Source organism: Oncorhynchus nerka, linkage group LG18, assembly GCF_034236695.1.
Source record: "Oncorhynchus nerka isolate Pitt River linkage group LG18, Oner_Uvic_2.0, whole genome shotgun sequence".
In the NCBI taxonomy this organism is placed as follows: Eukaryota; Metazoa; Chordata; class Actinopteri; order Salmoniformes; family Salmonidae; genus Oncorhynchus; species Oncorhynchus nerka.
Genome location: NC_088413.1, coordinates 51,171,729 through 51,193,221, shown reverse-complemented (window position 1 = coordinate 51,193,221; position 21,493 = coordinate 51,171,729). Strand labels below are relative to the sequence as shown.

The following is a 21,493-nucleotide window of genomic DNA, read 5'->3' as shown; positions in this document are numbered from 1 at the left end:
CGGCACGGTGGAGACGACACGGTGGAGACGGCACGGTGGAGACGGCACGGTGGAGACGGCACGGTGGAGACGGCACGGTACGGTGGAGACGACACGGTGGAGACGACACGGTGGAGACGGCACGGTGGAGACGACACGGTGGAGACGACACGGTGGAGACGACACGGTGGAGACGACACGGTGGAGACGACACGGTGGAGACGACACGTCTCTCTCCCGCTCTCTTTCCGTTTGCCAGTCAGTGGTGGAGTGATGCACAGCCCTCCACAAACTGGCCTGTCAAGGCAGAGGGATGGAAAGAGTGGTGGATGGAGGGAGAGGAGTATAAAGAGTGTATAAATCGTGCCATACAGTGTGCAAGACCCATTACCACGTTGCTTTATCAGCTCTGACAGACTGACTGACAAACATTGTGCATCCCAGACGCTACACCAACGAGACACACGGTGAAACAATCACACCACCCAGCAGCCAAACACTGCACCCAACGTCATCCATCACACCATCCCACCACAAACTATTCCAGTCACCATTCCAACACAAACGATTCCAGTCACCATCCCAACACAAACGATTCCAGTCACCATCCCAACACAAACTATTCCAGTCACCATCCCAACACAAACGATTCCAGTCACCATCCCAACACAAACTATTCCAGTCACCATCCCAACACAAACGATTCCAGTCACCATCCCAACACAAACTATTCCAGTCACCATCACACCACAAACTACAGTCAGAGGGACGAGGCTCCACTATTCAGCTCAGTAAGGGATGTGTGTGTCCCCACTACGGCAGCAGTCAGGACTGCTCTCCTGTTTCTCTAGAAGAAAGAGGCTCATTTATAATTCAACAGGCGTTGGAAGGAGGTCTCCACCCAGTGATTAGCTTAGCTTGGTGTAGAAGACAAAATAAGGCATTTAAAACAGACTCACGCACGGACACACACATTATTAGATTTCATTTTCAGCAGGATACTGGAACACGGCCTTTCTACTAGAACACAGTCAAAGCAGAGACTTTGAACTGGGAAATCGAACACAGAGAGAGAAGAGTTATCAGCAGAGAACACAAATCAGGTCATGGGGAATAAGGACTATTTCCTTTAGTCAGTCAGCCAATAAAGCTGCTCTTCTCTTTGCTGCTAGAGGACAAATCCTGTTCCTGTCTCAGCACCATCTCATCCTAGAGACGCAAGGACACAGATCTGCACGCGCGCACAGTTGAGTGAACAGGCCCACACAATAAGACAGTTCTCCACTACAGCCTCAGGCATTATCCCATTCTAGCTAGACTGTTTACAGTCACAACACAGTAGAAGCTCTAAACTTCTCACTTTTGCGCCAAGCTGTACAGTATATGAGAGAGAGAAAGAGCAAGAAAGAGTGCGAGAAAGAAATAGCAAGGGAGAAAGAGAGAAAGAAGAAAGAAAGTGTGAGAGAGAGAGAAAGTGTGAGAGAGAGAGAAAGTGTGAGAGAGAGAAAGAAAGTGTGAGAGAGAGAAAGAGTGAGAGAGCATGTAAAAAGAACAGATTGGACAATCCCCCTTGCTTGAGGTGCTGACACAGCACAATGTGGTGGGTTCTTCTGGGTTTATTCTGCATTCACCACCAACCAATCACAAGCTCCCATTTTCAATTTCCATAATTGGGTTTTTACTATGAGCTCATCAGATAGAGAGATGCTGTGTCTCTTGTTCTTGTTCTTTCTCGGTATCTCTCCCCTTCTCCTCCAAAAGGCCCTTTTCATTAGGCTCAATGCAGCCTTTTCATCCCAAAAGTGTCTCGTTTGTAATAAACAGAAGGAAAAGCTAATCTGCTAACAGCATGAGTCAGACCTGCAGTCTCTCCATTCAAAGTGATGAGCAAGCAGCATGGAGGTTTACAGAGTGACAGTAACAATGGGCTTCCCCCCTCGGTCTGCACCACTTGACTATGACCTGAGAGAGCGACTCTATGGGAAGCACTATGGATATGGGACTGGGAGGCCCATAAGAGTGACAGAATGTCAGCTGTCAGACTGCATGGTTGACGTGGCAGTAGTAGGGAAGACGAAAGAGAGGGAGAACAGAACAGATGTGAACAGAGGGATGTAGAGGTTCAGGACTCACCAGTCTCTGCATCGTCTTGACGTGGGTGGGGCTGATGATGGAGAGAGAGATAGCGGGAGACAGAGAAGAGGGGAACAGAAGAGACACTCACCAGTCTCTGCATGGTCTTGACGTGGGTGGGGCTGATGGAGAGGGCCTCCTCGTACCAGCGTTTGGCCTCGTCCACGTTGCCCCGCAGCTCAGCCACCTGGCCCCGCATAAACAGCACGTTGTGGGACATGGGGAACAGGTTGGCAGCCTCCTGGGTGCAGGCCGTCGCCTCCGCAGGCTTGCCCATGCCAATGTACACCTCCGCTAGAGAGAGAAAGAGATAGGAGAGAGAGTAGATAGGGTGACACACTGACATAAATAACTAGGACATACACTGACTGACTAACAGAAACCGTTTCAGACAGACCCACAGACACACACTTCCTATGGTAATGGGAGGTGCAGCAGACCAGAGGGGTGATAGCCGTCTTTTGACTTAATGATTTCATCAAGAGAGGAAATGAGAGCTTCTAGCAGGTGGCAGCCAGCCTGATAAACATTCCACACACACACACACACACACCTTATTGCTTTGTAAATAAGGGTTTAAAGTAAAGCCCATAGATCACATACAGACAGAGACTTGAAAGTGAGTTTTCCAAAAGCAATAAAACAGACTTACATCCAAAGATCATATCATGTCTCCTATTGGTCTTCCTTTTGGGTGAAATAGCTGAAAAACTATAATAATAATTATGAGCAAACATGACCTTATAGTGGCACTGATGTGTGTGTGCAAGTCTGATTGTGTGAAACTGTCCCTGTGTTTCCGTATTTGTATGGATGTGTGTGTCTGTGTATGGCTGTGTCTGAGTATGTCTGTGTCCGTGTATGGCTGTGTCCGTGTATGGCTGTGTCCGAGTATGTCTGTGTCCGTGTATGGCTGTGTCCGAGTATGTCTGTGTCCGTGTATGGCTGTGTCCGAGTATGTCTGTGTCCGTGTATGGCTGTGTCCGTGTATGGCTGTGTCCGAGTATGTCTGTGTCCGTGTATGTCTGTGTCTGTCTGTCTGTCTGTCTGTATGGCTATGTGTCTGTCTGTCTGTATGGCTATGTGTCTGTCTGTCTGTCTGGCTATGTGTCTGTCTGTCTGTATGGCTATGTGTCTGTCTGTATGGCTGGCTATGTGTCTGTGTGTCTGTATGGCTGGCTATGTGTCTGTGTGTCTGTATGGCTGGCTATGTGTCTGTATGGCTGGCTATGTGTCTGTGTGTCTGTATGGCTATGTGTCTGTGTGTCTGTATGGCTATGTGTCTATATGGCTATGTGTCTGTATGGCTATGTGTCTGTATGGCTATGTGTCTGTATGGCTATGTGTCTGTATGTGTTAGAGCCGATTTGGACATATTTGTATAAAAGACCGAACATATGGAGCTCCATGTATATTTGTGTAAATATATTAATGTAAATTATGAAATATTAGGTACGTACCTTTATGATTTATATTTACCTGATTGAGATATATTCATTTGTTGTTAGTGTAACTTAGTTTTTGCCCCCCCCCTCTTGCCTATTCATTGTATTGTGGTAAGTGTGTTAGGATAAAGGCAGGAAGTTGGGCCTTCGGGAGGGGGAGAGTCCTTGCTAGATGCGGGAGCGGTATAGTTTTTTGACCATACAGACATACAGACAGGTCATAATATGTATTTTCCATATAAAGTATTCTATGCTTCAAGTTGATTGAAGAATCATTTATTTGTTAGATATAAGAAGAATAAACATTTTTGTTGCACCATATCCCTGGATGTCATTGAATGTTTGGCCGTTTGGAAACCTTGAGTGTGGATTGTATGCGTACCAAACAACCCCGCTTCAGGCTTGGGCAGTGGCTATGGTAAAGACGAAAGGAAGCCACTACAGTATGGCTATGTGTCTGTCTGGCTATGTGTCTGTCTGGCTATGTGTCTGTCTGGCTATGTGTCTGTATGGCTATGTGTCTGTATGGCTATCTGTCTGTATGGCTATGTGGCTATGTGTCTGTATGGCTGTGTGTCTGTCTGGCTATGTGTCTGTCTGTCTGTCTGGCTATGTGTCTGTCTGGCTATGTCTGTCTGGCTGGCTATGTGTCTGTCTGGCTATGTGTCTGTCTGTCTGTCTGGCTATGTGTCTGTCTGTCTGTCTGGCTATGTGTCTGTCTGTCTGTCTGGCTGGCTATGTGTCTGTCTGTCTGTCTGGCTATGTGTCTGTCTGTCTGTCTGGCTATGTGTCTGTCTGTCTGTCTGGCTATGTGTCTGTCTGTCTGTCTGGCTATGTGTCTGTCTGTCTGTCTGGCTATGTGTCTGTCTGTCTGGCTGGCTATGTGTCTGTCTGTCTGTCTGGCTATGTGTCTGTCTGTCTGTCTATAGGCAGGCTGTTCTCTGAGCAGCCAGCTAAGCCTCCAGTGCTGTCCTCATTTGTTGGTCCCAGAGAAAGGAGGTTATATCCAGGACAGCATCCCCCATCTCTCCATTCTCTGGCATTTTGGAAAATCTTCATGGAGCGCCACAGCCCTGCTCACCCTCCAGCAGCGTGTGTGTATGTATATATATGTGTGTGTGTGTGTGTGTGTGTGTGTGTGTGTGTGTGTGTGTGTGTGTGTGTGTGGACGAGACTGTTTGGGGTTGGTTCACAAAGCCTCAGCAGCACTACTAGATAGGCAAGCAGTAGCAGCTGGCTGAGGGAGGGAAGGGACCTTGCTCTGCTCTGGCCTCCGCTTCTGGCATTTCAACGCTCTGCAGTGAGAGCAGGAGCGGATTCATCTCCCTCTCCCTGCACCCCCCCCTCCTTCTAGTCTTCTCTCTACTTGCCTTCGCCCCATTTTTCTCTATCCTCTCTCTAACTTCCCCTTCTTTCTCTCACCCCATTTCCTTCTCTCAATGCCCCCCTATCCTCTCACAATGCCCCCATCCATCCTTATATCTCCCTTTCAGAGCTGATTCAAAGAGAGGCAGTTTTATTGGGAGGTGACGTCCCCTTGGTTTTCTTATCAGTGTGAGTATCTAAGTATCTAAGGATGGCAATAAGGATAATGACAACATAAAGCAGTCAGTGTGTGTGTGTGTGTGTGTGTGTGTGTGTGTGTTCTTTCCCACCCATCGCAGGAGGACTGCAAATGAAAGGCAGCAGCAACAGTCCAGGAGGCCCTGCCTGGGATATGTTAACGCTTAACAGTCAGACCACCTCACAGGAACATATCGATTCCATTAAGCTGCTGTCTGCTACCCCACCTCCCCTGAGTCAATGGATTACCACTCCCACACACACCCTGCCAATCACTAACACCACACACATGCATGAACACAAGTGCACACAACACACAACTCCAGGATATCATTCTGGATAATGGATATCATTTTTGGTACACATAATTAATGAGAGTAGGATAAGGGTATAATACAATAACAGCAGGATAGTACAGCAGCATTATACTAACTCCTCTCTGGCTGTCCAGCCTGTGTGTTACTGACAGAGGTGTACTGACTCAGTGTACTACCATAGCTGTGTGTTACAGTGGTGTAGTGTACTACCATAGCTGTGTGTTATAGTGTACTACCATAGCTGTGTGTTATAGTGTACTACCATAGCTATGTGTTACAGTGTACTACCATAGCTGTGTGTTATAGTGTACTACCATAGCTGTGTGTTATAGTGTACTACCATAGCTGTGTGTTATAGTGTACTACCATAGCTGTGTGTTATAGTGTACTACCATAGCTGTGTGTTATAGTGTACTACCATAGCTGTGTGTTATAGTGTACTACCATAGCTGTGTGTTATAGGGGTTGTAGTGTACTACCATAGCTGTGTGTTATAGGGGTTGTAGTGTACTACCATAGCTGTGTGTTATAGTGGTGTAGTGTACTACCATAGCTGTGTGTTATAGTGTCCTACCATAGCTGTGTGTTATAGTGGTGTAGTGTTCTACCATAGCTGTGTGTTATAGTGGTATAGTGTACTACCATAGCTGTGTGTTATAGTGGTATAGTGTACTACCATAGCTGTGTGTTATAGTGGTGTAGTGTACTACCATAGCTGTGTGTTAGTGGTGTAGTGTACTACCATAGCTGTGTGTTATAGTGGTGTAGTGTACTACCATAGCTACGTGTTACAGTGTACTACCATAGCTGTGTGTTATAGTGTACTACCATAGCTGTGTGTTATAGTGTACTACCATAGCTGTGTGTTATAGTGTACTACCATAGCTGTGTGTTATAGTGTACTACCATAGCTGTGTGTTATAGTGTACTACCATAGCTGTGTGTTATAGGGGTTGTAGTGTACTACCATAGCTGTGTGTTATAGTGGTGTAGTGTACTACCATAGCTGTGTGTTATAGTGTCCTACCATAGCTGTGTGTTATAGTGTCCTACCATAGCTGTGTGTTATAGTGGTGTAGTGTTCTACCATAGCTGTGTGTTATAGTGGTGTAGTGTACTACCATATCTGTGTGTTATAGTGGTGTAGTGTACTCCCATAGCTGTGTTATATAGGGGTTGTAGTGTACTACCATAGCTGTGTGTTATAGGGGTATAGTGTACAACCATAGCGGTGTGTTATAGTGGTGTAGTGTACTACCATAGCTGTGTGTTATAGTGGTGTAGTGTACTACCATAGCTGTGTTCTATAGGGGTTGTAGTGTACTACCATAGCTGTGTGTTATAGGGGTATAGTGTACTACCATAGCTGTGTGTTATAGTGGTGTAGTGTACTACCATAGCTGTGTGCTATAGGGGTTGTAGTGTACTACCATAGCTGTGTGTTATAGTGTACTACCATAGCTGTGTGTTATAGTGTACTACCATAGCTGTGTGCTATAGTGGTGTAGTGTACTACCATAGCTGTGCGTTATAGTGGTGTAGTGTACTACCATAGCTGTGCGTTATAGTGGTGTAGTGTACTACCATAGCTGTGTGTTATAGTGTACTATCATACCTGCGTGGAGCCAGATCTGAGCCAGAGTCATCCAGGGGTGTAGGGGTCCATGTTTGGGGGCGCTGCTCTGCATGGAGGAGGCCACCTCTGACAGGGCCTGTTCCACCCGCGACGCCGCCATGGATGTGGCGTGGACCGAGCCTGCAGATAGAGGGGGAGGAGGAGAGGACGACAGGGGAGAAGAGGGGGTAAGCACAGCAGCACCAGCACCTCCTCATGGTAAAAGGATGCAACTTTAGGCTAATGTTACTCCACTCATTCTGCATCCATCGTTCAGGACATTAGCTGCACAAAACTTCACACACAGATGGCTTCATGCCTTCACAAAAAGCTTCATGTTATATAGGCTACTAGTGACAGGCAGCGTTACTAAGTCAGCAGCTATTAACTGTCGATTATCCTTGCAAACCACTGATTCACATATCCAGACGTATAGACATACAATAACCTGGCTGTAGCTGTACAAACTAGGCCAACTGATTTGGGACTGGAGTTGGTGGAAAATACTATTTGGAGTGGATACTACTTTCCCCGGCTCTAAAGAGCGAAAGAGCTTTCATTATTGGCCTTAAAGAGCTTTAGATTAAAGCACAAATGGTCCCTATCTTCAAATCCTGTCAAGAAGATCTAGTGAAAGCACCGGGGTAAAGAAAAGTCCTGTGATGAATTTAGGGGGGAGAGAAAATATCCCTGGCAATAGAGAGATGTTGTTGATAAGGTCTTGTGAGTTGGGAGTAGAGATTTGATTTGTGTTTAAGCTGAAATGCTGCTAAGAGGATTTAGTGAAATGGGAATAGGAATCATTCTCTGGGTTCTCAATCTGCATGGCAGGCTTTTGGTGAGGCACACACGGCCACTTCACTCTCACACACACAGCACACACACACTTTCTGCATACTGGAGCTCAGTGACTCTTACGCTATAGACCCTTTAACAACCAGTAGCATCCATCTATGGTCCACATGAATGCTTTAACATGTACTCTTCTCCTCAACACACGTCACTCACCATTACTACCGACTGGCCATAAAACACAACACCGACTCCTTTTATTGCCTCAACACACGAGTGATGAACACAATCTGAACCATACATATACCGTCCTATATGGTTAAAGCTCTATGATCTGAACACAATAGCTCCTCTAAGAAGTCGCTCTCCTACAACTACACATTCTCATCCTTCACTCTGTCTCTCTGAACACCCACACCACAGGATTACAGGCAGGCAGGCAGCCTTTCGCGTCAAACTGCTTCACTCTTCTCTCTCCTCATATCAGAAAAATAACATGTTTGCTTTCTCTCTGGCTCCCTGGCTATTGACTGAAGCGACAGTCACACAGTATGCACCTACAAACCCTGTCAGTGTCCCAAATTGCATCCTATTCCATATATAGCGCACTACTTTTGATCAGAGCCCTATGTACCCTGGTCAAAAGTAGTGCACTGTAAAGGGAATAGGATGCCATTTGGGACTCAGAGCCTGAGATCGATACTATTCCCTCCCTCACAGCAGCACTAAGCCTACAGAGCCCCAGTCTCAGCCCGGCTCTGTTCAAAAGTAGTGCACTATATCTGGAATAGGGTGCCATTTGGGATGCATCCAGCGTCAACCATGGAACTACACAGCCACGTCAGCCAAATTGAGCATATTGGCAAGGTCTGAAGGGCTTTGCCTGTTCTAGTCATTCTATTTCTATGGACACACCAACTTGATATGGCTGAAGAAGGTTTATCACAGAAGGAAGGAACACCCGGTTGAGTGGAGGGATTGATTGTTTTAAAAGGTCCCTGGATAGATGGAGAAAGAGCACCAGGAGCTGTACCATCAAGACAGACAGCTGTGTCACCAAGCAGGCTGTAGATACTCGTTTTATCCAATGAAGTCAATTAAATGGCACCCACTGCAGGTGAAAGGGTCAAATTAAGCCTGGATTAAACTGGTGTAATCTTAACCTGGATGAGTGAAAATGGTAATCCATGCTGTTAGGAAAAAGTACACAAACACTCTCTCACACACAGCGGCCTAAAAGGGTAGCCAAAAGTGCCTTCATGCAAGGTACAAAGCGCAAGGCACTAATGGAGAGCGATGTGGAGGGTGGGTTGTCAGTTCACAGCAGCACAGAAAGAATCTACATGTTCTTAAAGAAACAGTATCCATTTCACTGGGGCATGAGAGGTCAGAGCTGCTTCCTCCTCTTCCATTCCCCTTTTTTTGTTTTGTTTCTAGTGAAATCCAAGAGAATGTCAAAGAACACCGGGCTGTATGACAAGAGTGTGGCCTGTGTGTGTTCGGGAAGCTTAAATGAAACCTATTAATAGTCTGTGAAAGCCCAGCAGTGAAACTAACTGGTCTCTACAACACAAGTCAGTCATGGACAACATAGTCCATAGCTCTTTAACTAAACACAAATAAAATTACAAATGAAAAAACAAAAACACCGCTAGCCCGTCTGGGATTGGTCTGGCTAATGAGCTCTGTATTGTATGGTGGAGGGAGCCCACACGATAAGGCTGTGTGTCTGGTGGATAGAATAGAGCAGCCAGCCAGGGGAAATGATACTGCCTCTTTAATTATGGAGCTGCCTACTCCATAGCTGGCCCACCGAGTCAGGAAGCTCAGTGAGCTAATTGTTTAGCTGTAGCACAAAGGGCCTGAGGACAAAAATAAATAAATTAAACTAAACAAAACAGAAAATAAGGTGAGCTAGCGAATAGCGGCCGGACAGCCTCCGGTATGGTCCACACGTGGTGGATGACTGACTGACTTTAGGAGCACAGACAGACAGAGGGACAGGCAGGTGGGTTGGTGGTGACGGATGGATACATGGACTGTGGAGGAAAAGAAAAATCAGGCCAAGGCCAGGAGGCGTGATACATCAGTCAGAGTCCAGCGTCAGTGGGAGAGAGGGAGCGGAGGGAGAAAAGCGCTACTTACAAACTGAAAACATGGAGTAAAAACCATGATACTGATGAAAGTTAGCATCTGGAGGGCTGCCTTTAAAATAACAAATCAACAAACAACAAAGAACAAAGATTACTTAAAATAGAAAATTAATTAAAGAGGGAAAATTAAAGAGATACAGCTAGGAGAAAACTTTAAAATCACTTCCACTCAACAACAAAACTGAAGTATACTTAACAGAAACATTTCAAAAAGACACTAACATTAGTGACTGCTGAAGTTATTTATGCTAAGGTGGTGCCAGTGAAAATGGATCCACACAATGATTCACTATCAATGTGTCAATCCAATCCATCCTAAACTGCTTCACCCCTGCACGTTTTCTGTGGTTGCTATTGCCACCAGTGCAAGCTTTTCCTTCCTTAAAAACCACCTTTATCACGTTCCTTATTTAAACATCAAACATGCATTATGACGGGCAAACACAAAAACCTTGGACCTCTATTGCAGGTGTAAATACACTGTGGTTATTTGAAGTGCCTCAATCCAACCCTTTATCAAGCAGTAAAACATAAAATGGTACAATGGAAGGTGACGAGGGAAAGATAGTAGAACACCAAAGGACAAATGAACAGAGTGATGAATAGAAAGAGAAAGCCAGGGGACAGAGAGCTAGATAGAGGAGAGAACATAACAGGAAGTACTGTGACGTGTGTGTGTGTGTGTGTGTGTGTGTGTGTGTGTGTGGGGAGAGTGAGCGTGCTTGAGCGAGTGCGGGTGGGTTTTTACCTGTATTGCCGGTAGAGTGTACCTGTAGTACTAGTGCCTAACCAGAACCTCTCCTCACACTCTGTATCCTACACTTCCTCTGTTAACCCCAAAACATACAAACTCCATGCCAACTGAACTGACATCTTGTTTGTCAGACGTTGTTGTTTCTCAGGCAGATTAGGGACTTAACGTCATCCACTCAGTGTCTCCGTGGCGATAGGACAGGATCCCGTTATGCCCACAGGACTGGACACACCCGACTCACTATTGGGCCGACCCAAATCATACTGTGCTGGCTGGCTATGATAGGTTTTCACCTCGTCCTTTCCAGCATGGTTTTTTAGCATTGTTAAGGAACTATACATAGAACACACACCACAGCCCAGAACACTGGTACACTACAACTACTGTATCTAGGGCTTAATCAGTGAAGTCACTTTCTAAATGGCACCCCATTACCTATAGTGCACTACACCAGAGTCAAAACTAGTGCACTATGTAGGGAAAAGGGTGCCATTTTGGACGAGTTAAAAAAAACACACACTCAGCAAGCATGGTTGTGATTGGGCAGTGAGTCACGCACGCCACAACATGCCATTGGCCGCACGTGGTGCAGAGGAGCATTACTATTGGTGGACTCTCGTCGAGGGGTGTGGTCACAGAAAGCATGATGGCCGCCGGCCAGCTTTGGGGGGTGCAGAGGGGGGTCGGCCCTGGGGGGTGTGATGGGTGGAGGGAGGTGGGAGGGGCCGGCGTGAAAGAGAGGGGAAGAAGGGGAGGCGGGCTCGGACCCCGAGAGAGAGGAGGAGCCAGAGACTAGAAACAACAGAAAAGTAAAAGATGACACAGATATATATATATATATATATAACACAGAACATATGACTGCAGCCTTTCCTTAGCAACAGCTAACTGAAAGTAGAGAAAATGGCATAGCTGACTTAGAGAGACCTTTCGGTTGATCAGTCTGAGGAGTATTTCTGTCTTTGTGGGGAAAAACTCATTCTGATTGGCTGGGCCTGGCTCCCCCGCCCCTACCCAGTCATGTAAAATCCATAGATTAGGACCTAATGAATTGACTTAAACTGAATGATTTCCTTATATGTAACTAACATTTTTTAAATTGTGGCATGTTGCGTTTATATATATTTTTCAGTATACTCTGATACGGTATGGTGTAACACACAGATAAAAGCCTTTATTGTGATAGGAAGGAAAAGCTGTTGGACATTGAACACTGCAGTAAAAAACATGAATATTTAGAAAAGGAAAGATGTTGATCAACGGTCACACACTTTGACAGGATGTAGTCTACAGGGTGTGTCTTCACACCTCTGACAGAGACAGAATGGGGAAATACAAGATGTGATGTTTAAAATGTCTGGACAGACTGCTTTAGTGTCGTTTTCTAGCTGCAATGACAAGAGACCTATATATACATTTTTTCTTGTCTTTTCTAGACTGCTGAGGAGGCTGGTGAGAGGAGTTATAGGAGGAAGGGCTCATTTTAATGGCTGGAATGGAATAAATCACATCAAACAAATGGAAACAACATGTTGAACTCGATTACATCAATTCCATTCCAGCCATTACAAAGAGCCCATCCTCCTATAGCTCCTCCCACCAGCCTCCGCTGTTAGAATGGTATTCCTTGGCTGAATCTCCAACCCACCACTTCTACTGCTCTGATCACTCAGTAAAAGGCTGAGTGGTTGTTCGGAGGTTCAGCCCTTAACAGCAGCAGCTTGTAGTTTACTCCAGTATGGCCATAAACCCTGTAGCCATGGAGACAGAGAGCAATATACAGGTGTGGTTGTAGATACAGTAGTCATGTTGAGACAGGACACAGTGTGACGACAGAGACGTGGACAGGGATGTACAGTTACAGTAGTAGATTCATGTGAATATATGTAGCTGCTGCTAGAGAGGCTTTAACCTGCATGTCCCTGGGATTCATTTTAATATATTTTCATGACCTACAGGCATTTGAAGCTTTCTGCTTCCCTCATAATGGGATAGCGACCATGTTAAGTAGCCTGGTCACATATCTGTTTGTTCTCTTGCCAACTCCACTGCTGTCACTGTCAAGCCCCTGATGGCACAGACAGACACACACTCGGGCTACATGTTAAGTGTCCTGGGGTAAGCTAGTGTCCTGCTTTTATAACTCCTCTCCATTTCTCTATGGTTGCGAGGTGGTGGTAGTGAGGTTAGACTTTACCCGTTTCTGGATCACTGAAGTCAGGCAGGGTCATGGCATTGAGCGTCCTTCTGTCTGCTATGGCTCTGTCCAACAGGCTGCTCCCTCGACCTGAATCACTGGACACACACACACACACAGAGAGAAAATAGGTAAAACACCAACTAGACAGCTAAGCTTCCTGAAAACCCTCCCTGCCCATCTATCCTCTTAGCATGACTGCTGCGCAGGTTAAGGGCTGTGTTTTTGTCTTTCTTTGGTAAGCTTCACAATTACTGCAATGGGATAGGTGATGAAACCGAGAGCAACGCTCCAAGTTTAGGAAGGAGTAAGGTACCAGGCAGCGGACTGCTACAAAGACTAATGCAAAATCCAGTTCATGAAACAGAAGGATGTACTGGATAGTCACGAATTTGGAGATATCCCCTAGTCAAGTGTCACAGGGACAGTTAAACATTCTGATGTATTGGTCTGGGTGGATTACTGGTCCCTGTCTGAACTCAGTCCAGTTCTGTTCTGTCGTTTGTTCGGGACGGTATATTTCAACAGCATTGACGGGAAACGCACGCAGAGGCAGTAAAACTCTAAATGCGAGACAGAAGAACCGCCATAAAACAGAGCTCCTGACAAACTTTAACACAGCAATGTATTCGCTTCTGGTATATTCCCCTCCTGTAGGGTTTGGCTGAGGTAAACGCTATTTCACCGTCTATAATGACCAGCGAGTATACACAGACAATACAGTATAGGAATAGTAGGGCAACAGTAGCCTCGGCCCCCGTCTATGGGGGGTGGGTGCAGCAGAGGACCAGGAGGAGAGGAGTCTGGTTACTTGTAATTGATCTCCGTGGACTAAACTTCTTCAGTTTAATGAGAGTCTGACATGGAGGTGAGGGACTGATCTGTCCACACTGACTCGCGCTCTCTCTCTCTGCTGCACGGCTACCATTAGCTGCAGACGGGCTGTGTCCCAAACGGCACCATATCCATATTGTAGTCCACCACTTTTGACAGGAGTCCATAGTGTAGTGCACTAACTAGGGAATAGGCACCATTTGGGACACACACTCTGGAGATTTTGGGTTATGGCTAGACGAGATTCACTAACAGTAAGGAAAGGAGTATACGTCATTTAGCTCAATAAATCAACGTTGTATTTATAAAAACCTTTTTATATCGATAGTAGTTACAAAGTGCTTTCCAGTACACTGCTCTCAGGCCTGTTTCTCTTTAAAGCGTGTTAAAAAGCCATGGATAAAAATCAGGGAAGCAGTGCTGCTCCATCTCTCGTGATCGTTAATACCAGTGTTTTGCAGGAGATTGTGGCTAAAGGCGGTGCACATATTTACAAAAGGAGATCGGGATAATGCACATTTGGCCCCAGACTCAGACCAGTCTCACTCGCTCGTCCTTTTCTGACATTCCAAAACACTACATTATACGGCATAATATTCCTGAAGGTGGTTTGTAATACCGCAGGTTGCAATGGTAGTGTGTCCGACATATTTTACTGCTATTTTCCATACACAGTTCCATTCAATCTCGCGGACAAAACATGTTGCCTGTGTAATGGGTACTACTATACTTGTACCTGGGGTTGGTGAGGTTGTAACAGGACTTCCAGATCTGCAGCATGTGTTTGCAGGTGAGCAGAGCCTCCTCAGGTCCTCGACACAACGTCTCCAGCTTCACCTTGGTGAACAACAGGCTGCCCGGGAGACACCCAGTTTGAGACACAGGATGACACACTCTAAAACACAGTTATCTACAGAGTGGACTCTCTGCATCTCTCTATAATGATACAACTCAGATAAAAATGTTGTAGTAATACAGGTGGTGTGGGAGAAATGTAGTATTTTCCACCCAGCACCTAAGCTATGTGTACACAATGTTGTGAGGTTGCAGAGAGAGGAGAGCACCCTTCACCGCCTGCTACACACTCCATCGTCAATGAGTAGCATTAGAATTCTATCTCCAGGATGCCTGGGAGGAGATCTAGCAGAGGAGGGGTGCATTCACCAAGAGAAGAGAAGAGTAGCGTTTGATGAAAGCCTATGTGGACACTAATTCGCTCCCAGAGAGAGAGAGAGTAGTGAGACAATTCCATTGGTCTGGTGTGGTGGGGGGGGTGGTGGACAGTGCTGTGAATTAAGTTCCCATTTATAGACTCCTCCCCCAACTCACCCACCCTTCTCTCCTAGGCGAACGCGTTCCTCCCAGTGCAGCACTGTGATATAAATACAACATGACCTTACCGTCACCTTTCCATCTCCTCCTCATCCCAACATACACACAATCCCCCCCCCCCCCCCAATTGGTTAAACAAAAAAATGAAAATAAAACACATATATATTGAATACATAGTTGAAGTCAGAAGTTTCCATACACTTAGGTTGGAGTCGTTAAAACAAATTTTTCAACCTCTCCACAAATTTCTTGTTAACAAACTATAGTTTTGGCAAGTCGGTTAGGACATCTACTTTGTGCATGACACAAGTCATTTTTCCAACAATGTTTACAGACAGACCATTTTACTTATAATTCACTGTATCACAATTCCAGTGTGTCAGATGTTTACATACTATAACCTGCCCAGGGACTGCGGTTGAAAATGAGCCGACTGGCTAAAACCGGCACTTTTACTGAAACGTTGATTAATGTGCACTGTCCCTGTAAAAATAAAATAAACTCAACTCAACTAAGTTGACTGTGCCTTTAAACAGCTTGGAAAAATTCCAGAAAATGATGTCATGGCTTTAGAAGCTTCTGATAAATGATGTCAATTAGCCTGAGTCAATTGGAGGTGTACCTGTGGATGTATTTCAAGGCCTACCTTCAAAAAGTGCCTCTTTGCTTGACATCACGGGAAAATCAAAAGAAATCAGCCAAGACCTCAGAAAAATAATCGTTGACCTCTATAAGTCTGATACATCCTTGGGAGCAATTTCCAAACGCCTGAAGGTACCACGTTCATCTGTACAAACAACAGCATGCAAGTATAAACACCATGGGACCACGCAGCCATCATACCGCTCAGGAAGGAGACGCGTTCGGTCTCCTAGAGATGAACGTACTTTGGTGCGAAAAAGTGCAAATCAATCCCAGAACAGCAGCAAAGGACCATGTGAAGATGCTGGAGGAAACAGGTACAAAAGTATCCATATCCACAGGAAAATTAGTCCTATATCGACATGAAATGCCGATCAGCAATGAAGAACCACTGCTCCAAAACCGCCAGAAAAAAGCCAGACTACGGTTTGCAACTGCACACCGGGACAAAGATCGTACTTTTTGGAGAAATGTCCTCTGGTCTGATGAAACAAAAATAGAACTGTTTGGCCATAATGACCATCGTTATGTTTGGAGGAAAAAGGGGGAGGCTTAGAAGCCGAAGAACACCATCCCAACCATGAAGCATGGGGGTGGCAGCAACCTGTTGTGGGGCTGCTATGCTGCACTTCACAAAAATAGATGGTGTCATGAGTAGTGAAAATGATGTGGATATATTGAAGCAACATCTCAAGACATCAGTCAGGAAGTTAAAGCTTGGTTGCAAATGGGTCTTCCAAATGGACAATGACCTCAAGCATACTTCCAAAGTTGTGACAAAATGGCTTAAGGACAACAAAGTCAAGGTACTGGAGGGGCCATCACAAAGCCCTGACTTCAATCCTATAGAAAAAGCATGTGCGAGCCAGGAGGCCTGCAAACCTGACTCAGTTACACCAGTCCTGTCAGGAGGAATGGGCCACAATTCACACAACTTATTGTGGGAAGCTTGTGGAAGGCTACCCAAAACGTTTGACCCAAGGTAAATAATTTAAAGGCAATGCTACCAAATACTAATTGAGTGTATGGAAACTTCTAACCCACTGGGAATGTGATGAAAGAAATAAAAGCTGAAATAAATATCTAATATTATTCTGACATTTCACGTTCTTAAAATAAAGTGGTGATCCTAACTGACCTAAGACAGGGAATTTTTACTAGGACTAAATGTCAGGAATTGTGAAAAACTGAGTTTAAATATATTTGGCTAAGGTGTATGTAAACTTCCGACTTCAACTGTAAGTATCCACAACCCTGAGTCAATACATGTTAGAATCATCTTTGGCAGCAATTACAGCTGTGTCTTTCTCGGTAAGTCTCAAAGAGACTTCCCCACCTGGATTGTACAATATTTGCACATTATTCTTTAAAAAAATAATCAAGCTCTGTCAAGTTGGTTGTTTATCATTATCAAGTCTTGCCATAGATTTTCAAGACGATTTAAGTCAAAACTGTAACTACGCTTCTCAGGAACATTCAACGTCATCTTGGTAAGCTACTCCAGTATATATTTGGCCTTGTGTTTTAGGTTATTGACCTGCTGCAAGGTGAATTTGTCTCCCAGTGTCTGTTGGAAAGCAGACTGAACCTGGTTTTCCTATAAGATGTTGCCTGGACGTATCCCCCCAAAACGCCCTTGCCGATGACAAGCATACCCATAACATGATGCAGCCACCACTATGCTTGAAAATATTAAGAGTGGAACTCTTGGATTTGTCTGAAACATAACACTTTGTATTCAGGACATAAAGTTAATTTCTTTGCCCAATGTTTTGCAGTTTTACTATAGTGCCTTACAAACAGGATACATGTTTAAGAATATTTTTGATTCTGTACAGGTTTCCTTCTTTTTACTCTGCCATTTAGGTTAGTATTGTGGAGTAACTACAATGTTGTTGATCCATCCTCACTTTTCTCTCATCACAGCCATTAAACTCTGTTTTAAAGTCACCATTGGCCTCATGGAAAATCCTTGAGCGGTTTTCTTCCTCTCTGGCAACTGAGTTAGGAAGGATGCCTACATCTTTATAGTGACTGGGTGTATTGATACACCATCCAAAGTGTAATTAATAACTTCACCATGCTCAAAGGGATATTCAATGTCTGCTTATTCAGGTGCCCTTATTTGCGAGGCATTGGAAAACCTCCCTGGTCTTTGTGTTTGAAATTCACTGCTTTACTGAGGGACCTTAACAGATAATTGTATGTATGAGGTACAGAGACGAGGTAGTCATTCAAATATCATGTTGAACACAAATATTGCACACAGAGTGAGTCCATGTAACTTATTATGTGACTTGTTAAGTATAAAAAGGCTTGCCATAACAAAGGGGTTAAAGAGTCAAGACATTTCAACTTTTCATTTTTAATGAATTAGTTAAAACAATTCTAAAAACATAATTCCAATTTGACATTATGAGGTATTGTGTGTAGGCCGGTGACACAAAATGTCAATTTAATCCATTTTAAATTCAAGCTGTAACACAAGGCACAGTAAATATTCACAGAACTCACCCTCAGCGTCATGTTTTTACATGCACACACAGGCGTGCGTGCGCACACACACACACACACACACACACACACCCCCCCCAGGGAGAGCCGATGCTCAATCAAGCTTGTGTAAAAACAGGGTAAAAAAAAAAATACAAAATTGGAAAATGAAAAAGCGTGTTCTTTTTAATGTTATGTAAGTGGCTGAGGCAGAGATACCGAGGCACAGAAGCCAATACTGTGCTGGCCTGAGGGTACAGCAGACTAAATCTATTAGATATTGTGAAATTCAAACACCGGAAACAAACAGAGCAGGGAAAAGAGAGAAAGAAAAAAAAGAGGATCTCAGAGTTACGTAGAGTCAGGGGTGTGAGAGGGGCAGGGTTTGTGCACAAATTAACCATCAGACAGAGGAGATGGAGAGACGACAAAGGAAAAAGCGCTCTGATTTCTATCAGTAACTAACACACAGCTCCGAAAATACAATTCAAATTGCTGTCTCTCTCTGCCGCCAAAATAACCACGCGGATCTGTGTGTGTGTGGATGGCTGGCATGCCGTACCCACTGCCCACTCCCTCTGCCCTTCCTGGTAGCAAACCCTCCCATCCCCAGTCATCACACTAGTCTAATTAAGGATGCCAGGTGCTGATCTCCCTGATGCCCAGGACAATATTAATAACACACTGAGCAGAGTGGCACGCTGACTGATCCTTTGGTTAATGTGTTTGTTCACATGCCAACACCAAAGCTATAGACTAATGCCTCTGTGATGGCCTGCATGAGTATGAGGAGTTTAGAGTGAGTATGAAGAGTTTAGAGTGAGTATGAGAGTCCGATGTGGAGAAAGATTCCAGACTCACATGAAGCTTTCTGGGTACTCGCTGAGCGCCATCTCGATGATGTTGAGAGCGTCGTGGTAGTGTTTCTGGGCCGACAGCAGTAGGGCCAGCAGGTGGAGAGAGTGCACGTCGTCTCCCTGCAGCTGCAGAGCCTGACGCACGTACCCCAGTGCCTCCGGGATCTACAGCACACAGATCACATACACCACCAGTCATCCACAGCCAGAGGTGCTGCTATCTGGCCATGCTGGAGAGGACACACTTTCTGACCACAAATGTCATTTTAATCACTAACCCAATGGTTTACTTCTCCAGTCCTCCTGTACACCAAACAGCAGTCCCGGACAAATGCCTGATGATTAGTTGACAAGTTGAATAGAGGTGTGTTTGTCCAGGGCAACAATAAAACATGTGTACGATTGGGGGTACTGGAGGACAGGAGATGTGAAACACTGCCCTAACCTAAAGTAGGGCAAACAGCTCATGTACTTACTTGCTCAGCAGTTTTTATATACACCCCCATGCCCATCTTGTGAAAACCAATTACACGTCTGATGGAGTAGATACATGCTCAAAAACAGCTTACTCGTTAACACCTGCTTTCATCACCCCGGTAATAACTAATATAAGGTCCTTTACATTTGTCTTCCACTTCGAAAATCAATGGTATATGTTAGCTGTGAGTGTGAGTGTGTGTGTGTGAGAATCAATACTGGCCAACAGATGGAATCTAATCAGAGACTACATTTGGTATTAGAGGCACCTGGGGGTTTTATAATAATACAGTACAATGGCTGTCTATCACTGAATGTAATTACAATTCACAATCCCGCTCTATCCTCTCCTCTCCACTCCCCTCTCCAGACCTGCTCCCGTCAGAAATGCACCCTTGACATTTCCGTCTCATGGTTTTTAAATCAATTTTAATGTCACATTATTTCCAGACTCCCCGTGTCTCAAACCAACACTTTATTTGGGTCTTTATCACCATGGAAACAGTCCTGGTCCCTGTATCAGCGGTTAGATTTCATCTATCTCCCTCAATCTGATGGGAGGATCGACGAGAGATTACAGAGGAAGGACAGGGAGAAGACAGAGAAAAAAATTAGAAAGACACACGGGGGGGTATAGAGAGGAGTATAGAGTTGAGAAAGAGACAATATACATGGAGACCGAAAGAGACAGAAGAGGGAGAGAAAGAGCGAGTTTACATTGACCTTAGATTGACCCGTGTGAAAGATGAGCACCTTTACCTCGTAGGGGGTTGAGGCACTGAGCGGAAACACACACACACACACACACACACATCCATCTACAGGGAGTATCAGTGTTGCTAAACCAGCTCCGACACGCAGAGAAGCTCATTAGTTCCATCCTGACTCTGAGCCACAGTGTGTGTGTGGCCTTACCTGCCGTGACACAGCCAGCTGCAGGGCCAGGTAGAAGGCAGCCAGGTGGTCTGTGGGGGACAAGCTCTGGGCTCTGAAACAGAGATGAGGTGTAGTGAGTGAGTAGGTAGGTACAAAGTGTCCTTCAAATACTATCAGCAGGTACCACTGATCCACTATGGCATTACAAAATATATATATATACCCTTGCATGACTGCTGCTGAGAATGCTGATTGATTGCAGTTTCATAAAGCAGGGAAATGAATGCACTCACCAGGATTTTTTTTAAACCACTATCCTATAGTATCAGGTCCTATTATGCTGGAAACACCAGGGGACTAACCTTGAATGAGTGAGGTATATATCCATCCAATCCCCTACTGAACAAGCCTCCCCAAGCCCTGCCTTGTCTTGGCCTGCCCCAAACCACTTGAGGTGGGCTTACATGGTTCTCACCAAACGATCTCTGTGCTTAAACAGGCTCGTAGACACCAGTGCTGAGTTAATGTGTCAGGAGAGTGGTGTGAGACTGAGGAAGATTCAACCTCCATTATGGGAGCCAGGGCCGAGAAGCCCCAGAGGGGAGTAGAGGCAGGGACAGAGACAGGAAAGAGGAGACACAGGGATGGGATGGGGTACAGGGGACAAGGAGAGTGGTGTCAGACAACACCACCATTAGAGAGACAGCAGGGGCAGGGAGACATCGAGAGAGGGGATGTGGGACATGGATATGTATATTGCTTCATTCTTTAAAAACTGAGAGGTACGGGGACTCACCTCTGGAATGCACCCAGCGCCTTCCTCTGATACTCCTCCTGCATCCCCCGTAGGGACGCTGTAGGGAGAAAGAGGGAGAGAGGGAGGGAGAGACAGGAAGGGGATGAGGGGTGTGGGAGATGGAGAGGAAATATGAGGGAAAAAATGAAAAGAGAAAGTGGACAAACAGCAGGAGAGAAAGGAGTAAACAGAGCAGAAAACAGAGAAGGCAGCAGATGGGAGAGCCACATCAATTGAG

General features: G+C 45.3%; 1 protein-coding gene across 3 annotated transcripts in view; it reads right to left on the bottom strand.

Moving 5' to 3' along the window:
• LOC115146053 (tetratricopeptide repeat protein 7B) overlaps positions 1-21,493 on the bottom strand; it is a 64,092-nt gene that overhangs the window by 5,577 nt on the left and 37,022 nt on the right. Inside the window, exons 13-20 of one of the 3 annotated variants that reach the window (XM_029687825.2) lie at positions 21,256-21,313; positions 20,499-20,571; positions 19,111-19,271; positions 14,519-14,635; positions 12,949-13,046; positions 11,355-11,543; positions 7,053-7,193; positions 2,204-2,406 (exon numbers count right to left, since the gene is read on the bottom strand). In XM_029687825.2, coding sequence (XP_029543685.1) covers positions 2,204-2,406; positions 7,053-7,193; positions 11,355-11,543; positions 12,949-13,046; positions 14,519-14,635; positions 19,111-19,271; positions 20,499-20,571; positions 21,256-21,313 — 1,040 coding nt within the window. Of the gene's footprint in view, positions 1-2,203; positions 2,407-7,052; positions 7,194-9,989; positions 10,050-11,354; positions 11,544-12,948; positions 13,047-14,518; positions 14,636-19,110; positions 19,272-20,498; positions 20,572-21,255; positions 21,314-21,493 lie in introns of all 3 variants that reach the window. The other 2 variants (XM_029687826.2, XM_029687827.2) reach the window with 2 other exon arrangements.